The following is a 23,471-nucleotide window of genomic DNA, read 5'->3' on the forward strand; positions in this document are numbered from 1 at the left end:
CATGGATTCAAGGCTGGAGTTATATCATTAGGACAGATTATAGAAACAGATTCATCTGAATCTAGTATCATGGAGAATAAGCAAAAAGCTTTGAACTGCGCAGTAAATGCAATCTAAACACGCCACCATTGTATTTCCCAGAAAATAGTTATTCAATATATCAGATATAAAAATACTTATTAAATAGGATAGGGTAGGATTAACAAATTCATCCCGGGGGAGGGGAAAGCCCATATGGCGAATTACAGCCTCTTGTTCAGTTAACAATCCAGGTTGGGTATGGGATTAGTTGGCTAATTATTTCAGTATTTGTGTTCGGAAGCATGGACTTGATATTAGCAAAATCTAAAAAAGGGCGGCCATTAAGAATTTTGGCGCGACGCTTGACACACGGTAAACTAAAATTGAGACAAGCATGGCAGCATGGAACTGTTCCCTACTGTTATTATATTTAATGAGTTTTCATGTAGTTGTCCAACTTAGACACTTGGTTTTAGTTTTCTGATGTTTATGTTAACTTCATTTCAGTATTTACAACACATTTATTTAAATAATTTATGCGCTACTAACCAGTTGTTAACAAAAATTTGAAATGTCATTCAAGACTTTGGCGGTTGTTCAATCAACATCTACTGTTACGAAAATCAAAAATAAATCAATTGTGGTTCAAACTGGTTCAAGAGGAGAGAAATCATTCAATTTCGATGGAGCTTTTGCCAGTACAGAATTACCTGGAATCTATTCATCACAATTGTCAAAACTTGTTCATGAAGCATTATCTGGATCCAATGTTTCCGTCACCTGCTGTGGGTTGAATGAAATCGGAAGTGGAAATATATTACACGGAACAGGATATAATGCTAATAATGGAATTATTCCCTTAATTATTCATGATTTGTTTGATCAAGTTGCTGGTGGTCAATACCTAGTCAGTGTCAGTATGTTGCAGATCAATAACAAAGGGGAATTAATTGATGTGCTGAATCCACATACAAGGAGCATGAATATCAAGCACAATGATAAGATTGGAGTTTATGTGGAAAATTTATCAGGCATTGTATGCTCAAATGCAGATGAAGCTTGTGGCTTGTACACAGAAGGGTTTAAAGCAGAAAACGCCTTGAAAATGGGACAAAGAGATGTCATAGTTACATTGTATGTGTCAAAAAAACAGCAAGCAGGCTCATCTTCGAGCGGAATTCTGTCAAAAATTACCATCGTTGACTTGATTGGACATGAATCAGAACAAGAAAATGTCGGAATCAAGGCGCTGTTCAAAGCTATGGGCAAAGGAAAGGCAAAAAAGGAATCGGCTCTATCAAACACAAACAAACTTGTTCATGATATAATATTAAACAGCTCATTTGCTGCAGTGATGGCTTGCGTCAGTGGTGAAGAGAAGGACGTTGATACAATGATGTCATTGTTTGATATGGTAAAATCAACATCAGGGCTTCGCTTGAGCCCGCAAAAGTCGTCTGGAGATCTTGACAAATTGCTGACGGAGTTGAGACAGGATATAAAAGTTGTACGAGATAGAATGATGGTGCAGAATATTCCACAAAAGAAAGATGTAACTTTGCTCGAAAACCTTTTAAGTGATTTGAATGCAGTGAAAAAAACAAGCTGGGATCAAAGAATAATGCTTTCCAATCTATACGTGGAAGAAAGAAAAAGACATCTTGCTGACAGAGGCTTGCTTTGGGTGTTGGAAGTGAAAAAGGGTTCGAATAGTGAAGAAATCAAAAAGTTGCAAAACTGTGTTGAGAAGTTATCAGCTGAATATAAAGACCAAAAGAATTCTTCTGAAAAATTGAAGAACGATTTGAGGTCCGAGATTGATCAGTATACCAAGCTTGTTGAATCTGGAAATTCTGATGAAAAAGATACTAAAGCAAGAGTTACAAGAATACAACAGAAAAAAGAAGCATATAAAACCGAAAGCGAGAAAACTAGCAAAATCCGAGATGACCTAAAACTTGTTAAAAATCAACTCAGAAAAGAAAAAGAGGCCGGATTGGACGTTTCATCGTTCAATTTTGAAATGATGTCTCGAAAATTGGAGGAAGACAGACAACGAATGAAAACAGAAAATCAACAATTGGTTGATGATGAGGTTGAAAAATTGAAAGTTGAATCTGCTCATGAAAAAGCAGAGCTTGAAATGAGATCATCGTCAGGGGGATTGCAGCTTGATGCAAATGAGCAACTGAGAAATGCTGTTCAATTAGCAACACTGAAATTGGAGAAATCTGCTATAACCACTCAATTGGATGTTCTAAAGAAGGAGAACATGCAGATGGAAGAACACATACGAGTTCTCGTTGAAAAACATGGAAAGGAAGTTGAAATTCAGCAGCTTCAGAATTTACAAACGTTCAGAGCTTATAGAGAAGTCTTTGAAGAGTTCAAAGTTGATCTTGAAAACCGCTGGAGGGGACTATTAGATGATGCCATACAGGATGCTGTCTTTCTCAATTCAAGGAATACTGAATTATCACAGGAAAACGAGATGTTGAAAATGAATGTAAATGAACTCAAAGATGCACTGAGTCTTACTGGTACTCCACCTGGAAAACTTTCATCTATAATTGACAAATAGAAATCATATGTTTCTCCGCAGTTAATTCAACATATTCAATTAATAAGAAACATCGTTTTCTTCATTTGCACTTTATAAATAATGCTGCATCGTTTTGTTTACAATACATACTCGTATAGCCTAACTAAATCAATTCATATAATATTAATTTTTTTTTCTTTTATGTAATAAAGATATGTGGTACATTGCTTGAAGTTATGGTCCTTTTCATAATGCTTGTTCACAAATCCAGTCTTTTATATGACATTTTTGTATAAATCATCTAAAAATAAAGTATCCACATGTTAGTATTCTTCAATGACTATCTTTAATTTTCTAACCAATCAAAATTAGGTTATCATTAAATTTCCATGATTACCCTTTATGCCTAAGTTGAGTTCGTTAATTTTGTAAAACCAAATTGACTTATTGTTACGAATAGATAATAATTTTCCATACCTTTTTTTATTAATTCGTAATTTGGTTCATCTTGTGTCCTAAAATGTTTGACAAGTTTTTTTGTGCTCACTGTTTTTTTCATTAGTTCTTGCAATCAAGATTCTCTTTATTATCAAGATTTCATGCAGTAATTTTTGAGCTGCGTTTTCTCCATGACCTATTAATGTACCAGATTTATACTACATATTCTATTTTTTTTATTAACATCATTCCACTGTTTCCTGCGTTTGCAAATATTACTTGAATATTAATATTGGAAGATTAATAAACTACTTGAAACAATTTTGGAAATTGCTAGTGTTTCGACACTTTCCTTTGAAATATTTTTAAATACCAAATTTTATTACAGTGCCTGATTATCGCTTTGTTATCAGATTTTTTTTTCATCTCGATATATGTATAACCCATAGCAATATTTCTTGGAAATGTAGCACCACTCTTGATCAATTTATTTTTTCTTTTGTTAAAGTCCACTGTAAATATCTATTTACTATACAGCAGTACTGTTTATTCTATGATTAGTCCACTGTATTGATAATTGTACTTTATGTTTTAATTATATATTAGATGAATACCTAATATTGCATTTAAATATTGGTTTAGTTTACTGAAATTTTTACAATGGAAGTGGAGATTAACAGTGATGAAGATGAAGTTGTAATTCCAAAGTCTACGTCATCTCAAAAGTTGATTGTACCGAATGGGATTGAACGTTGTGCCAAAAATAATAATGATGTTGAAATGTCGAAGAATCATAGAAATAAAAAAACCATAATTGAAGATAAAGAAAGAAATAACGCGGTTGAAAATTTGGAAGATGTCTACATTATACCACCACCATCTGGAAATAATGTTGAACTTGAGTTATACAATTTAGATTCTAAAAAACTGAAGATCAGTAATTCAATGTTGGATCAAAATAATGACTTACGTATTAATAAGTTTACTGCTTTTAGAAAAAACAATTCTTTCCCTCTTTCTGCCGATTCAAACGGACCTTTTGGACAGCTTAGTAAATCAGAAAATTTTCAAATTCCATTACAAAATGGTGTAGTAAAAAGACTCTTACCCCCGATTAAAAAAGTAGCCAATAAAAAGCACAGAACACTTTCAGACACTGATATTATTTCTTATGATTTCGAAAGTATGCCGAATAAATCACTATCTACCATCGACGGATCACCTGCGAAAAGTTTATCAATAGAACAAACAGGTAATTACTCAATTCATTTATATTACGTTTACTGTATAATCAATTTCTGAAAATAAATTTGTGTTTTCTTTCTTCACATCACATTTGATTTGATTTGAAGACTTTCAAATTTGAAAATCTTTATTTTTTTTCAGTAAAATTACTGATTCTAACTTTTTGTCTTTGAAATATATCCTAACTAAGTTAGAATTTGTTACTATTCCTTATTAAATATTTACATTATTATGACATACTAGTATTGACATTGAGTTGTGTCACACATGATGAATACTATGCTATGCCGGTATTACATATTTCGAGGTCTATGGATCTGGGCCTTGAGGGGGGGCATAATCAAGGCCCCTCACTAGGTGCCATTCGTAATGCTTGCACTTATTTAACATAAACTGACTTTTTTGGTTTAATAATTCGTTGACTCTAATACATAATGCTTTCATTTAATAATTGATGGAAATATGTTAAAAGCAGGGGCAGTATTGAGAATCTTTGAAAAGGCAGTCAAAAATGATCAATTTTCAGAACGACTGTATGTTTTCCATCGTTCAAAGACTGATGTATTTCATTGTATAGCCTATTCAAAAAATTTTATATAAAATTATGTATATTTTGAAATTTCCGATTACAATTTTTTAGCAGATGAAATGGCTGTGAAGTTCCAAGTAGGAGGAGATGATGATGATGATGATGAGTTATCTGATGAAGAAACATTTGATACAAGTACATCCTCTGATCATGAATCTGAGCAACAATCTTCAACATCTTCCTGTTCAGAAGATGAAGAAGTAGAAATGGTAGGTACAGGATGATTAAAGTGGGAAAATAGAAACTGATAACTAATATATTCAATTGTTAGTTAAATAGTGATTTTGACTTTGAAGATTGCATTGCATTTTGTTTGATAAATTTTTCAAATTTCTAGTAAATAATTGTATTGTAAAAAAGCTTTGGGCTCATAAACTAATCAATTTTCAAATCCTATTTCCTTATATCATAAAATTTTATTTGCACTTCATTATTATGATGGCGACATTGTGTCGAAATGATATACAAAGACAAATCAAAATAAAATTTTTTCTTAGTTGTCTCATATAACGGTAGTTCTGATTGGTGTGTCGCAGAATATCAATCCATTCCCTACAAATTATTCAATACCGTATCCGCCGGCACTAAAAATTCTCATTAAATGTTAATATTTATTAAAAATAAATTAGCGTATCCGAGTACCAGTATCTTATTTAATTAAAACTATTTCTTGTCGTAATTTAATAATATCAATAAATTTAAACTTTTTTACCAATGCATTGACGACGTCTTCAAATGCTTTGAAGTTTGTGAGTAAGTCAAATGTCAGTTTGAAAGTTTGGAACGTCTGCCGTATTATATTTCCCTTTTTGAAAATTTAATGTGAATTTTGTAACTTTGTACTTCAATCAATCTGCATAATATATATATATATATAAATATCTCTTTAACAAGTGGTTTTTTCATTTCCTGCCCAACAAAATATAACAACGAGTTCACTCATTCTTATATTATTAAACAATATTCATCAGTCATGACCATAATACATTATTCATTCGGCTGTTTAATATAGAATTAAATTGCATATGCATTCGGTATAATCTTCATACACTAATGAAATTAATTCCTGATGTTATAATACAAGGAATTGGTTCTCCTGTTCAATTCATGTTTTATTATTACCTGTATTCTGTGACTAGCATATGCTGATGTATATGGCAAATGAATGATTTGTTTTCTATATTGACATGTACCGTAGTTATAGATTTGGGGGAAATTATACAGACAGTTGCGTGATTTTAAGGCTTGCATACCCCGCATTGATACCCTAGCCAGCTCGTGACCTCATCCATAGTAGCGAAAGATTAATTAAAATAGGATTACATTAGGATAGGATAGGATTTACATCAGCGCTTTTCAACCAGGGGTCCTCGGCCCACTAGTGGGCCGATGAGTATTTCGTTGCGGGCCGCGAATTCGTTGCCAAATTATTCGTAATTTTCTATATTTTGTGGTAAAATTGGAATTATTTGGACTTTTAATAGGATAGCAATACATTTCTAAAGAGGATCTCAATCGATACCAGGATAATACTGCTTTCATTTTTCCATATGTATGAAAATACGAATCAATTACGAATTTAATTATGATCGGGCAGTTTACCACAAATTTTATGTCCGCAGATTGCAGCGATATTTTAGAATAATATTACTTTCATTTTTTCGTAAGTCATGAGTTAAGTTGAACAAAATTTAATTAATAACAGGTACAGCATTTTAAATGCTGGTATCGGTCATGGATTCGAATATTTTTTATCTACAGAAAATCATCCTAATAAAATTTGATACTTTTAACTATCATTATCAAATATATTTGTAAAAAAGCAGGAAAAAGTATAAATTATTTTTGGGTATCATAACAATTACGGCTTCACATAATTTTCACCGTTCCGACGTAACGGAAATTAATGGGTAAATAGGAAGCCTTGCAGGGGCTTGGCGTCAATTCCCAATACGAAACTGTGCAAAATTGTCGCAACCATACGCGACACACGCTCGCACAGCAGATAACAATCAAGGTATCGATTTTATTTCCTCACCATTACAATGGATGTTTCCCTGACCTTTGACCCCAGAAAAATTCTTCCTATACTTTACTATGGCAAAATTTTATATGCTGTTTTGAGAGTATTTTGGATAGTTGGTGAATATAAACTGGTGCACCTGTTCTTCGGTTTCTAACCGATATTCTATCAAATGTTGATTTTCTATTTTCTCAATTATTGTTATAACTTGTCGATTTTAATCGGTAAGTATGTTGATAGGTATTTGTCTGTATGTATGTTAGATGCACGCGATATCTCACGAAAGCGAGATTGAATCTGCTCCAGATTTTGCACGTGCATTCATCTTATCTCGGACCAGCAGCCTATTGATTTTGGGCAAATTATGTCACATAATTAGCGAGTTAATAATTAATTAGTGATGGGACACAAGGTGTCACTATGGAGTAAGAGCGCTGTTTTGGGGGATCCCCTAACTTTCGATCGATAAGTCTTCGGTCTCTGACCGATATTCTCGTTTTATATATTGATAAACCGTATAACTCGCCTTACACATTTTTGAACCATGTAGGCCTACCAATTGCTTTTATAGATAATTTATTTCGTAAGACTAAGAGTCTTCATAAGAACATATAGACGGAGCTATAAACTCATAAAGCTCAAAATCCATTTATTACTGCTGTTGATTAATGATATTTAAATTGTCTTCTATTTGATTGATCAAATATTATTCTTTAGAAACCGGTTTGGCTATGTATTGCATACGCTAGGTAGGTTGGTGAGCTATCTTAATAATAACTCTTATCCGGCCCGGAGTAGTTTTGTGCGTTTTTTTCTCTGTAATATTTTCTTACCTGTTATTCATGTTATCTTGCTTTTTAACTTATTGGATTGCTTTTGCATTTAATTCTCAATTCTTCTTGGGCCCTGTAATGACTCCAGCACCAGAAAACCTCGCCCCTATATTACCTCATTCTCTATTTGAAGGTGAACTAAACAATGTCCTTGGTTACCGGCACCGTACTCTGTGCGGCCATATCTTTGAAATGTCGTTCCCATGGTTACATAACTGACGGTGCTCGGAGTCTAGTGTTGTACATATTTGGTTTGACTTTTGCTGTCTTTTTTTCTTCATGATATAATGTTTGACTTCTTTCTCTCTTCTGTTTATATTTCTGTTAGACTAATTCGCGGGTGTCGCTGCTCGTTAACCAGTTTTGGTTTCTCGCGATTCCTTTCGCCCTGAGATGCCGTATTTAAATGCCTTTATTATATTTATTTGCATGAAGTGTTTTTTTTTTCGGTTTGGTGAAAAAATAAATTACTGATTACTGATGTTTACAACCATGCTTGAATTCCAATTGGTACGTCATTATTGACTTACTGCTGATTAGCCATTGTTACGGAAATAAACATAGTTATCGATTGTTGGGGGAATATCTATATCGGGAGGAATTTTTTAAAAGCTTTCCCTCAAAGTGGCTATTATTTGAAAATTTGCCGAAGAAGTATTCGAATATCTTGATATTTGATTCCTTTTGAACAACCCTGCCCCGACCTCTGAAAAAAAAACGTTAATAAAGGTTCTCCGCAAAGTAAAACTCTCAATGTAAGTAGGCCGCAATATAAAAAGATTGAGAAGCACTGATTTACATATTTATCAGCCTCCTGTTCAGATGGAATTAGTTATTTGTTTCAGATGCATGAACTTGATGGTGGAGAATGCTTTACCGACCAGCGGTGGTTACCGGAACCATCCTACGACAGCGAGGACACCAGCAATCCTCTTGCAAATAATTCCTCCACAGAATTCGAACTTACGAATCTACTTAGGGTAATCAGCGATGCGGTGGCCAGTGCAATTCTAACGTTCTAATGTTTAGCATGATGCATCTCATCGTCGATTAGTAGGAACATTGATAAACTTTAAAACTTAAAGTGTATAATATAGCCTGTTTGGAGATGAGTATGATGTGTATTACTGTATTTAAAAATAAAGGATGATGTATTTTTTATGAACTCATGATTGTGATTTTTCAGTAAAGAAAGTCGTTTCTGTTCAAGTGTTAAAATGTCACCTTCAGTCTCATTCTGGAAAATGCTACTTCATTGATTATTTGAGATAAATCCTTTGTTTAATACCCTCTTGCCTTCATTAATGCAAATCATTAATGCAATACTCGCTATGCAATAATCCTTTCAATCATTAATGCAAGATATTGAGTGTCTACTGCATGCATGTGGCTTTGACAGCATTGTTATATTTGGTTTTATTATGAATTGCATAATGTTTGAATTTGATATAGACTTATCTTATGTTGAGGTTTGAATATTATATCATTCAGTCAGTTTACAGTCTTACAGAGTTCGTAGGCGAGAACTAAATATTCATGTGAAGTGCCAGTTGAACTCTTAGATCACAAACTGCTTTTGACAAGATAAACAAAAGCAAAAAAAATAGGTTTTATATTTAGGTGAATCTTTTCAATATAAACAAGGAATCATATTAGTAATGTTATTTGACATGATGATGCTAGCGGAAAAATGGCGAATATTCTTTATGTGTAATGCAAAACTTTCCAAATGCCGATTCAGGGATGTCCAAAACGAATAAAATATTCAAATACATTAGAAATTCATCATATGTGATGTAGTAAATTTTTGAATTTAGTAATAATTTAAAACATATTTATTTAAAAATTAGGGATTTTGAGTTGTCAGACAAGTAGAACAAAACACACGATATCTCAATTGGTAAGAAACAACACAGAAAAAACAATGACCTTTTAGATTTGATCAACATTAAGATATAGTTTTTATGTAATTTTCCACATCAAATTTAGCCAATGTAGAATGTATGCCAATTTAGAATGTATTCAACATTTCATATTCAAAAATATTTTCTCTGAATGTATTTGAAATATTCGGTTTTGGCCATTTCTGACCGATATATTTCATTGCTCAAAAAAAGATTGTTTATTCATTCGTTCAGTCATTATTAATGTTTTTTCATTATTTAATAATGATACTATGTCTAGTAATCAGAAATAAGTAAAGCTACGACTAGATTATAATTTATCGATAGTTTGGTAACTACTGGTCTGAATTCAGGCAGGTTCAGGAATCTAAATTAATGCCAGTTTAAAATTTATTTTTATAATAGCCTTCCTTATTAAATAATTGGTGCTTTTTGACAGTTTGATTGATTGATAAGTTTTAACCTTTTTCTCAGGCAGGTTCAGGAATCTAAATTAATGCCAGTTTAAAATTTATTTTTATAATAGCCTACCTTAAATAATTGGTTTTTATTGACAGTTTGATTGATAAGTTTTATCCTTTTTCTCCTTTTCTGTTAATAAAATTTAAAGATTTTATAAAAAACACAAATGCATCTTTCATTCAGTTTCTGTCATTGTAGAACAATTTTGAAATGATAAGAGAAGTTCTAATCTCTAAAACTCCCATCAAATATTAACAGATCTCATAATACAATTTTTTTAAATTTTTACAGAACACCTTGAATATTTCTGAAAATCTCCAAACAAAACTTCTCAAAGTTTTAAAATTGGAAGAAATAAGAAGCAAGAGCCCGACGGCATCAGTTGCTTCAGCTCCAGTGTTCCCGAATAAAAAACGACTTTCATTAAGCGATGACGAAGATAACATAAGTGTAGTGTCAGATTCTAAGGTCAGTCAATGATTCAAAATATTATTGTTTGAAGGACTTAGTTGGGCCTTTCTAAGCTGAATTTCTTTGATACTGTTTTAATAACTTGATATTTTTGATTAAATTTACTTTATTTTCGTATCAGGTTATCAGAATACGCTCTGGATCAAGTAAAAATCGAGGAGGGGTGTCACGTAATTTATTGACCCCTGAAGATCGAAAGTCGCGCAAAAAATCAGCTTCTAGCGATATAGAATTTATGGCAAAACAAAAGGATGCTGATCTCTCACCACGCAGTGCTCTTGGTGATGAAATATTGGATTATGATGATGAAATATCAGAAACACCCTCAACTAGATCAACCGGAATTTTACCTGCTTTATCTTCACATGGTGTGAGAGAAAGGTAATTTGATGAAAATATTTTTTAGTAATTTTTTGAATTTTTAAACAGCATCCATTACTGTGGAGAATCAATGCTCTGTAAAGGCATGTAATGTCAAAAACAGGTTAGTTTGTTATCTCCAGACAATTTACTTTCGCTAGTCTTGTCAAGTTCACTGCCCAATCATTTGTTAAAAATTTCAATTGACCTTTGGGTTTTCAATTTAATTTGGCTCAAAAGCCTTTCACAATATTTTTGGTAGAACAACATACTTGGCATGGGTCTACCATAACAGTTCGCCTATCATCAATGTATTAAGCTAGAACTTTAGTTGATAAAACTATGCACCAAAATGTAATTTTCCTCTTAAATAGAGAAGAGCGTCACTCTTAATAATTAATGCTGTCTGATTGCATATCCGGAATAAATTATTCAACTAATCCAGTTTTGTTCCAACTTTGTAACGTCACACCCTTTATAAAAGCATAGAATTATTTAGTGTTTTGTTAATTGGTATTGGGAAAGTACTTTCTCTCATGTGGTCCATTTTCATTTTCAATATGGGGATTTCATTCATCTGTAATTTTGTTGGGGTCATAAATTTACTTCCCATTTCGGCCAATTTCAGTCGGTTCGCCCAATCTTAAACGACCCGAAAATTGACTGTACCATATATAATGTGTGGCTCAGTGATTAGATTGTTTATTACCATTATCATGTCTATGCCAGACATGGCCAAAACTGAATATTTCACTATTACGAATACATTGTCAGAAAATATTTTTGAATATGGAATATTGAATACATTTCAATTTGTGGGGAAAATTACATAAATATGTACACAATCTAATCTTTTTTTACATCTTGTTTTTTTTGTGCCACAACTAGCTGTATAGCAGAGGGCGTTGATAAGTAAAATATGCCATTTTATATTTATTTTTATGGTATTAATAAATCAGCATTGTCAATATGGGTCCAAAAAACATATTTGTGAAAATTTTTCAATGGGTTATGTTTATTAATAAAGCTAGTAGGTGATGGTAAATGCAATATTATACACCCCAGCCTTGTTAGGAGTAAACTTTTTGAACTACAATAAAATATACTAGGCCTATAATGTATATAAATATTGCAATTCGAATACTATTTATTATATAATGCGACAATTATCTATTGAAATACTGTATATCAGAAAACTACCGGTATTCTTCAGCCCTCAGAATTTTGTTATTACAATTTATTTCATAATTATGCTGTAGAATTCTGTAGAAAAACAATTTAAAACAGTGTATGTTTGTATTGGTGCGACGGGAATCTCCACTATTAACCAAAACCAAATATTCAATGTTATTCTTGAAGCTTTCATAACAAAGAAATCGGATTTAATGAAAGACGCAACAATGAGATGGAAATTCATTTAGGTCATGTCTCGTAAAATGGCGTTTTTTTGATCAGTTCTATTCAGTCTGTTTCTCCCATTTTAACAATGGACATTGAAAGTTGTGTTCTGTTGGCTTGTGCTTCATTCAATGTTTCGTACATATTATGTTTAGGAAAAGAATAAATTGGTTGACGGTTGACGCACACAACAACGATCAATCCATTATCAATTGGCTAAATTAGATAACACGTATCAAGTGACCATACGTTTCATTAAGTCAGTAGTAGTAGTTCTCATACTTTCAAGATCCATGGCTCCCTTCCAAACACTCTCATCCTTTGTGAACACCTGAACTTCTATGAAAATACTAAGTTTATAGCTTATTGCTTTTTCATTAGTTATTTTATGTGGCGTGCTTAATTTTAATAAAAATAATAAATAATAAATGTATTACAGTCAAAGAATTTACCCAATATTTTATAAAAGTAGACATGAAATGTTGCATTATATTCCTAATTTGGTCATGTCGATTTGGAAATCCTTGTCAACAATACATATACAAATCCAATCAATTGCTATACATATTATTTTTTCCTAAATGAAGTACCCTACATTTATTTAGATATTTCTATGTTGAAAGTGGCATAAAAATAACCAAAATCTATTTTATGTCATAGCTTAGAAGATATTTCTTGCCTAGGAAGTATTACTCTATAGGTGTGATGCAGACAAACCAATCCAATTAATTGGAAAATTTTCAAATTTATTGGTAAATATGATTCCAATACCCCGCAGACACAGTTTACAAAATCAGTATATAAAAACTTGCATGATTTATCAGCTCAACCAATGAGTATTGTCATTAGTCTGCAAACACTCCACACCCTAGGATCAAACATTTTATTTCATTATTTATTGCCTTCTAAGATTTGTTTGGTAACTGTTTTCATAGTTCCTATGTATTAAGGTATTGTTTAAATGTTTGTTATATACACAAATGAAAGCTTGTCTGTGACGTTGGTACAGCTTGTAGAGGGGAAAAGTGCTTGGTTATAAACTTATAACGGGTTATATCATAGTTGATAAATTTGTATAATATACATCAAAAGATGGCCTATTTTTATAAGAAATTGATGTTTTTCATTGATTTTGTGAAGTCTTATTCGATTTATTTTGGGAAATGATTATTTATTTAAATAGTTCGTGGACAAAAAATTATGCCTATTTCGGTGTTATAAATAAAAAAGGTGAAATAAAATTTCCCTTTTTCAATTTGATAAATATAATAGCCTACTAAGTGAAACCGAGAGTTATAGTACAATCATGCTTGGCAAAAGACATTCCATGACATAGATATATAGCAACCCATTGTCATCTCTGTGTGACCGGCGAAACATAACACTTTTCATAAAATCATTTATATTCAACTGTGTCATCATCATAATGTTTTGTTGGTTGCCAGACAATAGACAAATTGTATTGTTCTTGGTCTTATCTACACAAGTAACCTCCGACCGGTTTCATTCTTCTATTATTGCGTCCATCCCATCTACATAATTATGGAATCTCAGCTGATCTGATATGAAGAAATAAGTGTTTTTTTGATGTTGATGAACATTAATAATAGCTGTTTATGTGAGGAGAAATGGTCATGGGTTCCATTCAATACCTAATCATCAATAAAATTCTTCATGATCATTGGTTTATGTACACTAAGTGCACATGCTAAATTGTTTTTATGGTGCGAAAATTGCCTTTCTCTGCAACTGACTCATATTATTTCAATTGAAGCGGGATCATTTTTTTTATCCCAATATGTTTGACTGACGGCTTTCGTCACTGTATTATAAAACAGGCACATGGCCTCCATGCCCATATATTGTGAGCAATGCTCTTTTTTTTCAATTACTGTTTTTTTTTTATTCTTTGGTGTTTGGTGTCATCATCATATCATAATGTTTCATTTCAGTACTTATCAATGATAGGTATTACTGTCATCAAGTAGTGAATCTATGCTTTACTTTATATTTCAGGAATTTTCTTGTGGGAAATTTAACGAAACATGGATCACTACTTGGAGCTGACGAATTGAACAGATATTTTCCTGATCGTATGCTGAGGTTGTTTGTTGGTAAGGAGGTCGATCATTTCATTCATAGTCAAACAATGTTCCTGAATAGTTTATCATTGATATCATGCTATTCCGGTTCTCTTACCTTGTTCTATACAATTAAGTAATTGTGGCATTCAATTGCGCAACACTCAGTATAGTCTTAAGTGTCCAAATAAGGTTTCAGTATACTTAAAAATCTGTTATCTTCTCTGAGAAAAATGCATCGTACAAGTTTTACTGTAATATATCCTAATTAATAACTATTTATGTGAATTAACATAAAAGTGATGTTTCTAGTTCTGCCATATTATGTATGCAATTATGCAATATTATATCAGATTTTCAATCTTCTTTCAAACAAGGATGTTGCTTTCAAATTACATGTGTGCGTACACTCTCAGTCATATCCAAAAAATGTCTTAATAATGGAACAAATTTCTTAAACAAAATTTGAGTATCTGCATGTTACATTCTCCCAGGAACATGGAATATGCAAAGAAAAGGCGTTCCAAGAAATTTGAATGATTTTTTATTACCTCAGCACGAAGAATATTTGCAAGATATGTATGTAATTGGAGTGCAGGAAGCCACACAAGATTTGTAAGTCCTAAGATGGTATCGTTTTTTTTGACTCGTATGATTTAAAGAATGTAATGACAACCAAATATAACATTTCAGTAAAAAAATTGTATATTATTCTCGGACCTCCAGAAGTATGCGCACCAAGATGGCGCACAACCTGAACCTAGTAGGTGTGTACCGGTAAGGATTCAGGTTGTGCGACCTATTCGTGCGCATACTTCTGGAACACCTTATTCTCACTAAAATATTATTCAATAATTAAAATACTTAGATTAATCGGAGTAGGTCTGTTGAGTTTGTTAAATTCTTTGAACTGATGGCATTCGTATTCAGTGTGATGCTGAGCAAGCGTAAGTTCAATACAGGAGACCACGCCACGCCTATTGTGTCAATTCCTATACAAATATCTCTTGGCAATATATTATTACGATTCATAGCTTGTGGCAGAGCTGAAGTTTTTCTTAGAATTGTACAGTCTTGATGACATCCCATCAAGTTCACTTGGTATTGAATAGTCTTTTGAAAACCTGTGTGATTTTAACCTTCAGTATGTTTGTCGTTACCTCACTGTTGTCACAGTAATGTGCTACTTGCACTTTTGTCAAGATTTTTTCAAGTACCTGCTCATGTGTTCGAGAGTTCTCATTTAAAAGCGCTGTTGCTTTGTTGTCAGATATAATTAACAATTACGAAGCATTCCTGTTCGATCACAATGATTTTTTATTAGCATGAGGGTTAAATGAGAATTTTCTTTAAATATAGTTTTAACTCGACATCATCGAGTAATTTGTCAACATGGCATTAACAAGAAAATTTCTGAGATATAAATCATCATAAAATAGCACATATGCAAGCTAAAACATATAATATTTCATATATTATTTTCGGATTTTAAAATATATTTAAATTTTATGTATAGGCATTCACTTACCACTTACAGTGTTTCCCAACCTGGGCATACTTTTTATACATACCCTAAATTGTTTATGTATCTAATTTCAGGAAAAAGTGGGAAATAAAATTGCAAGAAACACTTGGTCCAAATCATGTGTTGGCACATGCAGTATCACACGGTGTTTTACATATGTCTATATTTATAAGACGAGATCTAATATGGTTTTGTTCACGTAAGTGTCATGGCTCTTGTCACAGATGTGGCTTTATATTCAAAATAAATATAACACATATTGCAAAATGATTAAATCATCGTTACTGGAATTTTGATATTGTAGCAAAATATTTTACTGTCATAGAAACACAAGTTCAGTGATATATATTCGCAATTCAGTATACAAATATAAAAAATATGCTGTGACCAAATATTGCTTGTGATGGTCTCTTTTTTTCATTGCATTATCCCAGCCCAGTTGGCTTTACTAGTTGGGTAGACTGTGGAATCATGTATGTCTGCTGGTTTGTGTAACCTAACCCACTATATTACCTGGGAGAATTAGAAATCGTTTGGTATGCTAGTCCATATTTCTGCATCAATGTGGCTTCTGTACTTTTTGCTGTGATTAAATACAGAAGTATTGAATTTGGAAAAATTCTTAGATAATGGATCTTTTCTTTTTTCATTTGTCTAGTCATTTCATTATGCTTTGTTCCAAGCCTCAAGTTTTTTTTTACAACAGCATTCGAAGAAGATCGTGTGACAACAAGAATGGTTTCACAAATCAAAACGAAAGGAGCGGTTGCAATATCTTTTCAATTTTTCGGTACATCAATGATATTTATAACATCACACTTTCATTGTAAGTTTTCATTTTGAATACCAGTGAGAAATAATGTTGCTTCTCTTCAATAGCTAATTGTTAGGTATCACACTTGCACAAGCAGGATGAAGCATATTTCAATGAGTGCTCAAAGCAATATTCTCATTACATAAGGAGCTGTGGGGGTTGATTCTAAGCAAATCACATATTACCGTAGTAGTATTAAGGGTTATCCTGTAGTGTGTGGGTTAGGGTTAGTCCATAATTTTCTTTCGATTTTCCTTATTTAGTTCTATTACAAGTTTGGGGACTGTCTGTGTTAGCCAAGTGAATATACCATAGGTTCCAGTCCCTTTACACAACATGATGTAAAGTAGGCGAACAAAATCAGTTAGCTCCACATTGGTACGCACACTTCTGAAGCACTGTATATAGTATATTATATACATGAAAACTGTTATTTTGAGAAATATTAATGGAAGATTATAGAACAGACATGATATGTTGTAAATTATGTTTTCACTACACTTTGAAAATAGCCGATTATTTTAGATTTACTGTCAAAACACCATTTGGCCTGAAATTCAACTTTGTTTTATATGTATATTTAGCTTGCCAGATTTCCAAATTCAGATTTGAAAATATGAAATTGAAATATAAATTGATCTCAATATGAAAATATCCTATTATTTTAGATTTACTGTTAAAACATCATTTGGCCTGAAATTCAACTTTGTTTAATATATTTATTTAGCTTGCCAGATTTCCAAATTCAGATTCGAAAATATGAAATTGAAATATAAATTAATCTCAATATATACTCTGTTGAGTATGATCTGTTGTGGTATAAATTCAATATTCCATATTTAAAAGTGGTATTATAAAATGTATTCAAATCAGTGCATTATTCAGTATTGACCATCTGTATAATGATGCTCGATTATGGATTTGGGATTATTATATATACATGTTTATTACAGCTGGTGAAACGAGGGTGAAAGAACGCATCGAAGATTATAACAGAATAAAAGAAAGAATTAAATTACCTAGAAAATTAAAATGGGATACTTATAAAAGTTCACAAGATGACGTTACAACAAGGTAAATCTAAGTAGAATAGTTCAAAATTTAAAACTCTTTATATAGAATGCTTTTAAAAAAAAAGAATTCCCAATTATTCTGTGGAAAAAGGCATTTTTGTCACTTGTTTTTGAACAAGTTATGGTTGCTCTTACTTTATGAAATCTTGTTTAATATGACCAAGCATAGCATAGAATATATATGGCCTGCACTGTACAAGACTTGTTCTTGATTAGTTAGTCCTTGAATTATCTTCAATTTCGTTTTTACTTCCAAGATTTGATTGTACGTTTTGGTTTGGAGATTTGAATTTTCGAGTCAGTCAACCTCATGAAATAATGCACCAAGAAGTTAACAATCCAGATAATTATAATTTCAAAGAGGTTCTAAAAGGAGATCAACTCATTGCAACAAAGAAGAGAGGTGGGTACATTGTTATTTTTTCATTATGCTCCACTGTTATGGGAGGGAATCTTTACTCTTTATGCTCTCTAACTTTAAATTAAACAAAATCATTATTTCTACTCCACAAATCTTGAACATTCAGAACTGTTAATGTTTATTCTAATCACCTTATCAACCGCTTAACCGAGGATTATATATTACCATTTGAGTGATTGAGTCTTTCATGTTTTAGTGCAGTTTAAAATGAACAGTTTATCTTTTTCATAATTTTCAGGTAAAATATTTCATGAATTCACTGAAGCAAAGATAAGATTTCTTCCAACGTATAAATTTAATCCTGGAACTGATAAATATGACACATCACCCAAGTTACGAGTTCCTTCATATACTGTAAGTAGGTTTTCTATATTGAATATATAACATTCATCTGAAAAAGAGGATAACAATAAAATGACTTGATTATATGGCGATTGTCTTGATTGTATACAGTATACTATTCAATATTTCTAATATTTTAATCAAATGAATTCTTATAGATTCTCGTTGCTCGATATTATTTTGGAAAGAGTTATGCTATAATCTGTCCCATAAAAGATTGTTGGACTACTCCTTGTTGCAGTGTGGTTTGCGAAACTACCTGTAGATTATGGCTTCCTCCGTAATCGAGGTTGTGCACTTGAAACTGGATAATTGCCATATGCTTAGTCTACATTATCGTCTTCCCTCTCCTCTGCGATAAATATAAAACTACCAGCCAAAATATCGTTATTTTACTCTGCATTTCTTTGGAAGATAATAGTATATATGGCCTGATTTCTTTCGGGAAGTCTATTAAATTTGCATTCATTGATTTCTAGGATCGTATTTTATTCAAGTGTAAAGAACATACAGTTGTTAACTGTGGAAAATATGACAGTGTTACTACGTTGAGGAAATCTGACCATCGACCAGTTTATGGACTGTTTGAAGTTTGTTTAAAACCAGGAAGAGACAGGTTTGTGCTTAGTTTGATGATCGTAAGTTGAGTTTCAGTAACCTATGGCAGTTACTTACGAGTAAATAATAGATAATGATTCTCCAAGTTTTTGTGTGGTAAATTATAAGATACCTCACCTGGAGAAATGCTAGTAACTGGTTGCTCGATTCAGATACAACAATTACAATTAATAGTTTGGTCACAATATTACCACCACCAAGTGAATGGAGCAAATTTCTCCAACTGGTGATGGTATTGTGGTATTACGAAATTAAGGGTCTGCATTGATCATATTTCAACCATTACTGCTTCACAGTAATTTTCAAATGTATTTTTTAATTTTTTTACATAAATATAAGCATATATATGTCCAGGAAGAAGTACTAAAAGCTAAAATTTATAAAATTCCCCGGAATAGGTAGTAAAAAGTTGAAAGTTTGTGACAAGCGATTTTTGAATATTTGATTCAAAGTTTAAGTATATTGCATCACTCATAAAAGAGTGACTAAGCATAGAATCAGACCATACATGAACAATTTTGAGTAGCATCAGGGCATGTTTATGCTGAAACACTTCAGATGTAGTAGGCCTGTTTTCTTTTGTTACAAGAAAATCGAGGCAATGTTTTATTGTATGGCTACAAAACCAAGAGCAGTTATCGGGTCAATTTGTTAACGGCCTGAAATTCCCATCTGTAGTTATTACACTGCATGTTTTGCAGATTGATTCTAAACAAATATTTTAAATTTTTATCTTTGGTTTATTTAACATAGTATTCCATTCGGAGGAGGAAAATTCAGAAATGATGTTTATGAAAAAGCTGCAAGACTACGAGCAAAACAAGGAAATTATCAAAATAGCAGTGCTGTGTGTTCGATACTTTAATAACACTTTTTATCAGATTTGGTTTAGTTAACTAAGTTAGCAATAATACTGCATATCAAAAGTTGTGTAATCAACAGAAGCCAAATTTTGGAAAGTACTACTTTGGTTATGTTATGAAAATTATCTGTTTGTTTTTCTGTTGCGCACAAGATGTGTGATAGCGCGCTGAAATCCTAGTTTTATTTATATACATTGAAAAAATGAATTGAAATCAAGGATTATTATTTATCTAGCCTGTAGAACTAAGCTCAATTCAGATTCTCTATCTTGTTCAATTTATTTGAGTAATAAGTTTTTTGATATTAATGATTCCTGTGATTTTTTACTTGGCTTCAAGACTCTTCATTTGATTATTTTTTTTTATTACATTCCAAATAATTGACACCAAATCAAAAGTTTTGATTTAGACTCTGGTTATCGCTTAAATTGACAAATCATACATGGCCTAAAGAAGCAAACTAATGATGATTCATATCTAATCGATGTTCTGCCAAAGAATTCAAGTTGAATAGTAGCATAGGATAGAGCAATGTGATTAACAAATAAGCTTAAGTGAAATAATTTGCATAATAAAAATATTTGGTATCCTTTGCTTATTTTATTTAGTGGAATACCAACAAAAGAGGTAGAGACTGATCAAGTAATTGGACGAGACAATGATAATGTCAAGCCAATCTAAGGGGGTAGAATTTTTTTTGATAACACCTTAACCAAGGATTTTTGCTTAGATATACCAACTTACTGTATTTTTAAGTTCAAAAACTCTTCATCTATGGGTATTTTCTGTTTGGGTAGTAGTTTTATACAATATGCCCCTATTTTGTACTCGTTGTCATATTTTTCTTTGGTATGATATTTTAATTATCGATTTGTTCATCTTCAAATACTGTTTTTGTTTAGTTTGTTGTATCGAAATTATAAGACAAGATGACTGCATATGGGTCACGCTCTTTTAAGTGGTGTAATATAATTAATCTAGTTAACCAAATTGAATTGAAATCAATTTACTTTGACCATGGATCCCTAATCTGGCTCTCTTTGTTATGGAACCATTTTTATGTGCAATACAGGTGCCAATGTTGATCATCAATTAGTTCTGTATTAATATTACCACTGTTACTTGTGATATATTTTTGCTTTTCAGTATTGTTTCGAAGATTTAGCACTACTTTTATCCCGATTTCTTTTTTGGTGCTACCTGCATTTTCTGTCCTTGTTGTCATATTTTTTTATGCATTTATTGATGGTTGCGTAATAAACATCGTTATTTTTGCTACCTGTCTGTAATTTGATGAATTAATGACATAATTGTGATCGTATTTACTCAGTAGGCTATTGGTCAAATGTGGAGTCTAAAATATTTGCATTAGACTAGGGGTTAACGGAAAGATTTCCAGAAGTACACAATTAAGTTTTCACGTGTTGCTATATCCTTCACTTTCAGAAGAAAATGTGTGCGTAGATTTTCCATGATCCCACAACACAACAATGTGTAACCCACAGCTTTGCAGCCAAACTATCAAATCTTAAAAGATAATGTGCTGCGTGCATTGCAGAAAGTGAGATGCCAATTGAAACTGAGAGAGATTTCAAGAATTCATTAGTTTGGCAGAGGACAAGGTCAATAACACGAACATGGTGATTTAATTCAGGTAGGGTAGTAAGGAACGCTCCTTGAATTGAGAAACTTATTCGCAATAAATAGGAACAGTCTTCACACTAATGCTCCGTATAAATGAAATATATACCTTTGTTAATATCTTTCAAATAATATTTTAAAATTGTTAATCAATATATCAACTTTGATTGGTGTCTGATTACTGGGGGGTTCGGGTTGACTGAAGTATTTCAGTCCAAGCTGTCGAACCCGATTTAAACAGGCCCATGTAATTCCGTGTCATTCAAAAATATGGGAAACATTAGTTCTGTCAGAAATAAGATATATCTTTCTGAGATATAATCTAGTTTCCACAACAGCTAGATAATTCATAGCAATATGTCCAAGTAACTTTGAGGGAGTACCGTACTATTCAACCTGCTTGCTGAACTCTCCTAACAAATTCAACTGTCTGGTGGCGGCGAAAAATATTTGAGAAAGCAGATGATTGCAATATCTGATGCAGTTACAACTTCTCATACATAATGAGCATCATAATCTGTGGAAACCCGTTTCAAAAACAAGGCATATTGACTTGCTGAATACCTCTAATTTCTGTCAGTTTGGAGAACAAACATTAGTTCTTCACGCATGCAAAAATTCAAAAGAACAATTGTAAAATATTCATTGTTGTAATACAGTAATAAAATGATTGTAAATCCCAATGAAACATGGTTGAAATGAATTGCAAAAGAACAATTTTTCTTTTAGGAATAAGACTGCAGGATGAAATTTTTGAAAATGATTGTAAGTCCCAATGAAACATGAATTTTTCTTTTAAGAATAAAACTGCAAGATAAAATTTTGGTGTACCGCAAATTTCTTGTCTAGCATTAGATAACCAGACAACCAGGGTTGAAAAGGAGTTCCTTTAGCCCTGATTTATAATTGATTATCAGCAAGTACAGTCAAATTACGATAAACAGAGTGCCAATATGATTATTTTGAGCTGCATGAAGTCGAAAGGAAATTTCATTGGTCATAAAATTGTTTAATAATAATCCCAAATAACTCGATATTCAAATCCAGCATTCTTATTATTTTAATATCTCCTTGGTGGGCCACCTCTTCCACGACCACGCATTCCTCTTCCGCGACCACGGCCTCTACCACCGCGTCCTCCTCTGCCTCCACGACTGTCTCTGAAGGTTCTTGGTCTAGGCCCTTCATCTACGAGCAAGGTATCCAATGGAAGAGAATCCGGCAATATATAATAACGAATATTATTGCCACGAATGCTGAGTGTCTCCAAGGTGACTGGCTCCCTGTTCTTAACAGTCATTTTAACTGATTTCAAATGCGTATTCATACAAATATCTACGCCAGTGATGGTGCCATGCACCTGGGTACCATTTTTCAGTTCAATAGTAACTGTCTCATGGCTGAGTTTCATCAAAAATCTTGCGAGCTTCATAGCTGAAGTCTGCGAAAAACAGAAACGCAACAAACACGCCAGTCAACGAAGCGGGAATTATGTTTTACAACAGTGCCTAAAGTGGTCAGTGATAACCTTTGACCGCATATTCCAGTGAAGTCGTAATGAGTTCATTTTGACTCCATATTCAGCATAAAAGACGATAAAATAATAATAAGAAAATAAATAAATAAAACTGATATCAGAACCGGAAAGCGAACAAAATCTTTAAGTAAGGGCTAAAACCGTAGTAGTATATATTTACGCTAAAACGTACAAATTTCAGATTAGAAGGTGTTGTCAAAAGAAGTAGTAGCCTACGTGCTTGCTGAAGTCAAGTTAAGTGAAATTTATTTTTTCCAACCAGTAAAAAAC

At 32.4% G+C, this 23,471-nt stretch overlaps 3 protein-coding genes across 4 annotated transcripts; 2 read left to right on the forward strand and 1 right to left on the reverse strand.

Moving 5' to 3' along the window:
- Nucleotides 1–209: 209 nt before the first annotated feature.
- Nucleotides 210–3,608, forward strand: LOC120344317 (uncharacterized). Its single transcript, XM_039413463.2, has one exon. The coding sequence runs from the start codon at nt 593–595 to the stop codon at nt 2,600–2,602; it is 2,010 nt and encodes a 669-aa protein (XP_039269397.2). The 5' UTR covers nt 210–592; the 3' UTR covers nt 2,603–3,608.
- Nucleotides 3,609–21,301, forward strand: LOC120344315 (phosphatidylinositol polyphosphate 5-phosphatase type IV-like). Of its 2 annotated transcripts, none has more exons than XM_039413459.2 (13): nt 3,609–4,253; nt 4,887–5,044; nt 10,349–10,525; nt 10,650–10,909; nt 14,303–14,400; nt 14,862–14,982; nt 15,967–16,091; nt 16,599–16,718; nt 17,660–17,780; nt 18,037–18,182; nt 18,439–18,554; nt 19,022–19,158; nt 19,914–21,301. In XM_039413459.2, the coding sequence occupies exons 1-13, from the start codon at nt 3,662–3,664 to the stop codon at nt 20,023–20,025; spliced, it is 2,283 nt and encodes a 760-aa protein (XP_039269393.2). In that variant the 5' UTR covers nt 3,609–3,661; the 3' UTR covers nt 20,026–21,301. The 2 variants fall into 2 exon arrangements, with proteins under 2 accessions (XP_039269393.2, XP_039269395.2); XM_039413461.2 differs by having other exon boundaries at nt 4,890–5,044.
- A 994-nt stretch (nt 21,302–22,295) lies between these two features.
- On the reverse strand, nt 22,296–23,154 carry LOC120344320 (small nuclear ribonucleoprotein Sm D1-like). Its single transcript, XM_039413465.2, has one exon. It carries the CDS (start codon nt 23,094–23,096, stop codon nt 22,725–22,727), a length of 372 nt encoding a protein of 123 aa, XP_039269399.1. The 5' UTR covers nt 23,097–23,154; the 3' UTR covers nt 22,296–22,724.
- Nucleotides 23,155–23,471: the final 317 nt, after the last annotated feature.

The sequence above is a fragment of the Styela clava genome, chromosome 5, assembly GCF_964204865.1.
Source record: "Styela clava chromosome 5, kaStyClav1.hap1.2, whole genome shotgun sequence".
Taxonomy (NCBI): domain Eukaryota; kingdom Metazoa; phylum Chordata; class Ascidiacea; order Stolidobranchia; family Styelidae; genus Styela; species Styela clava.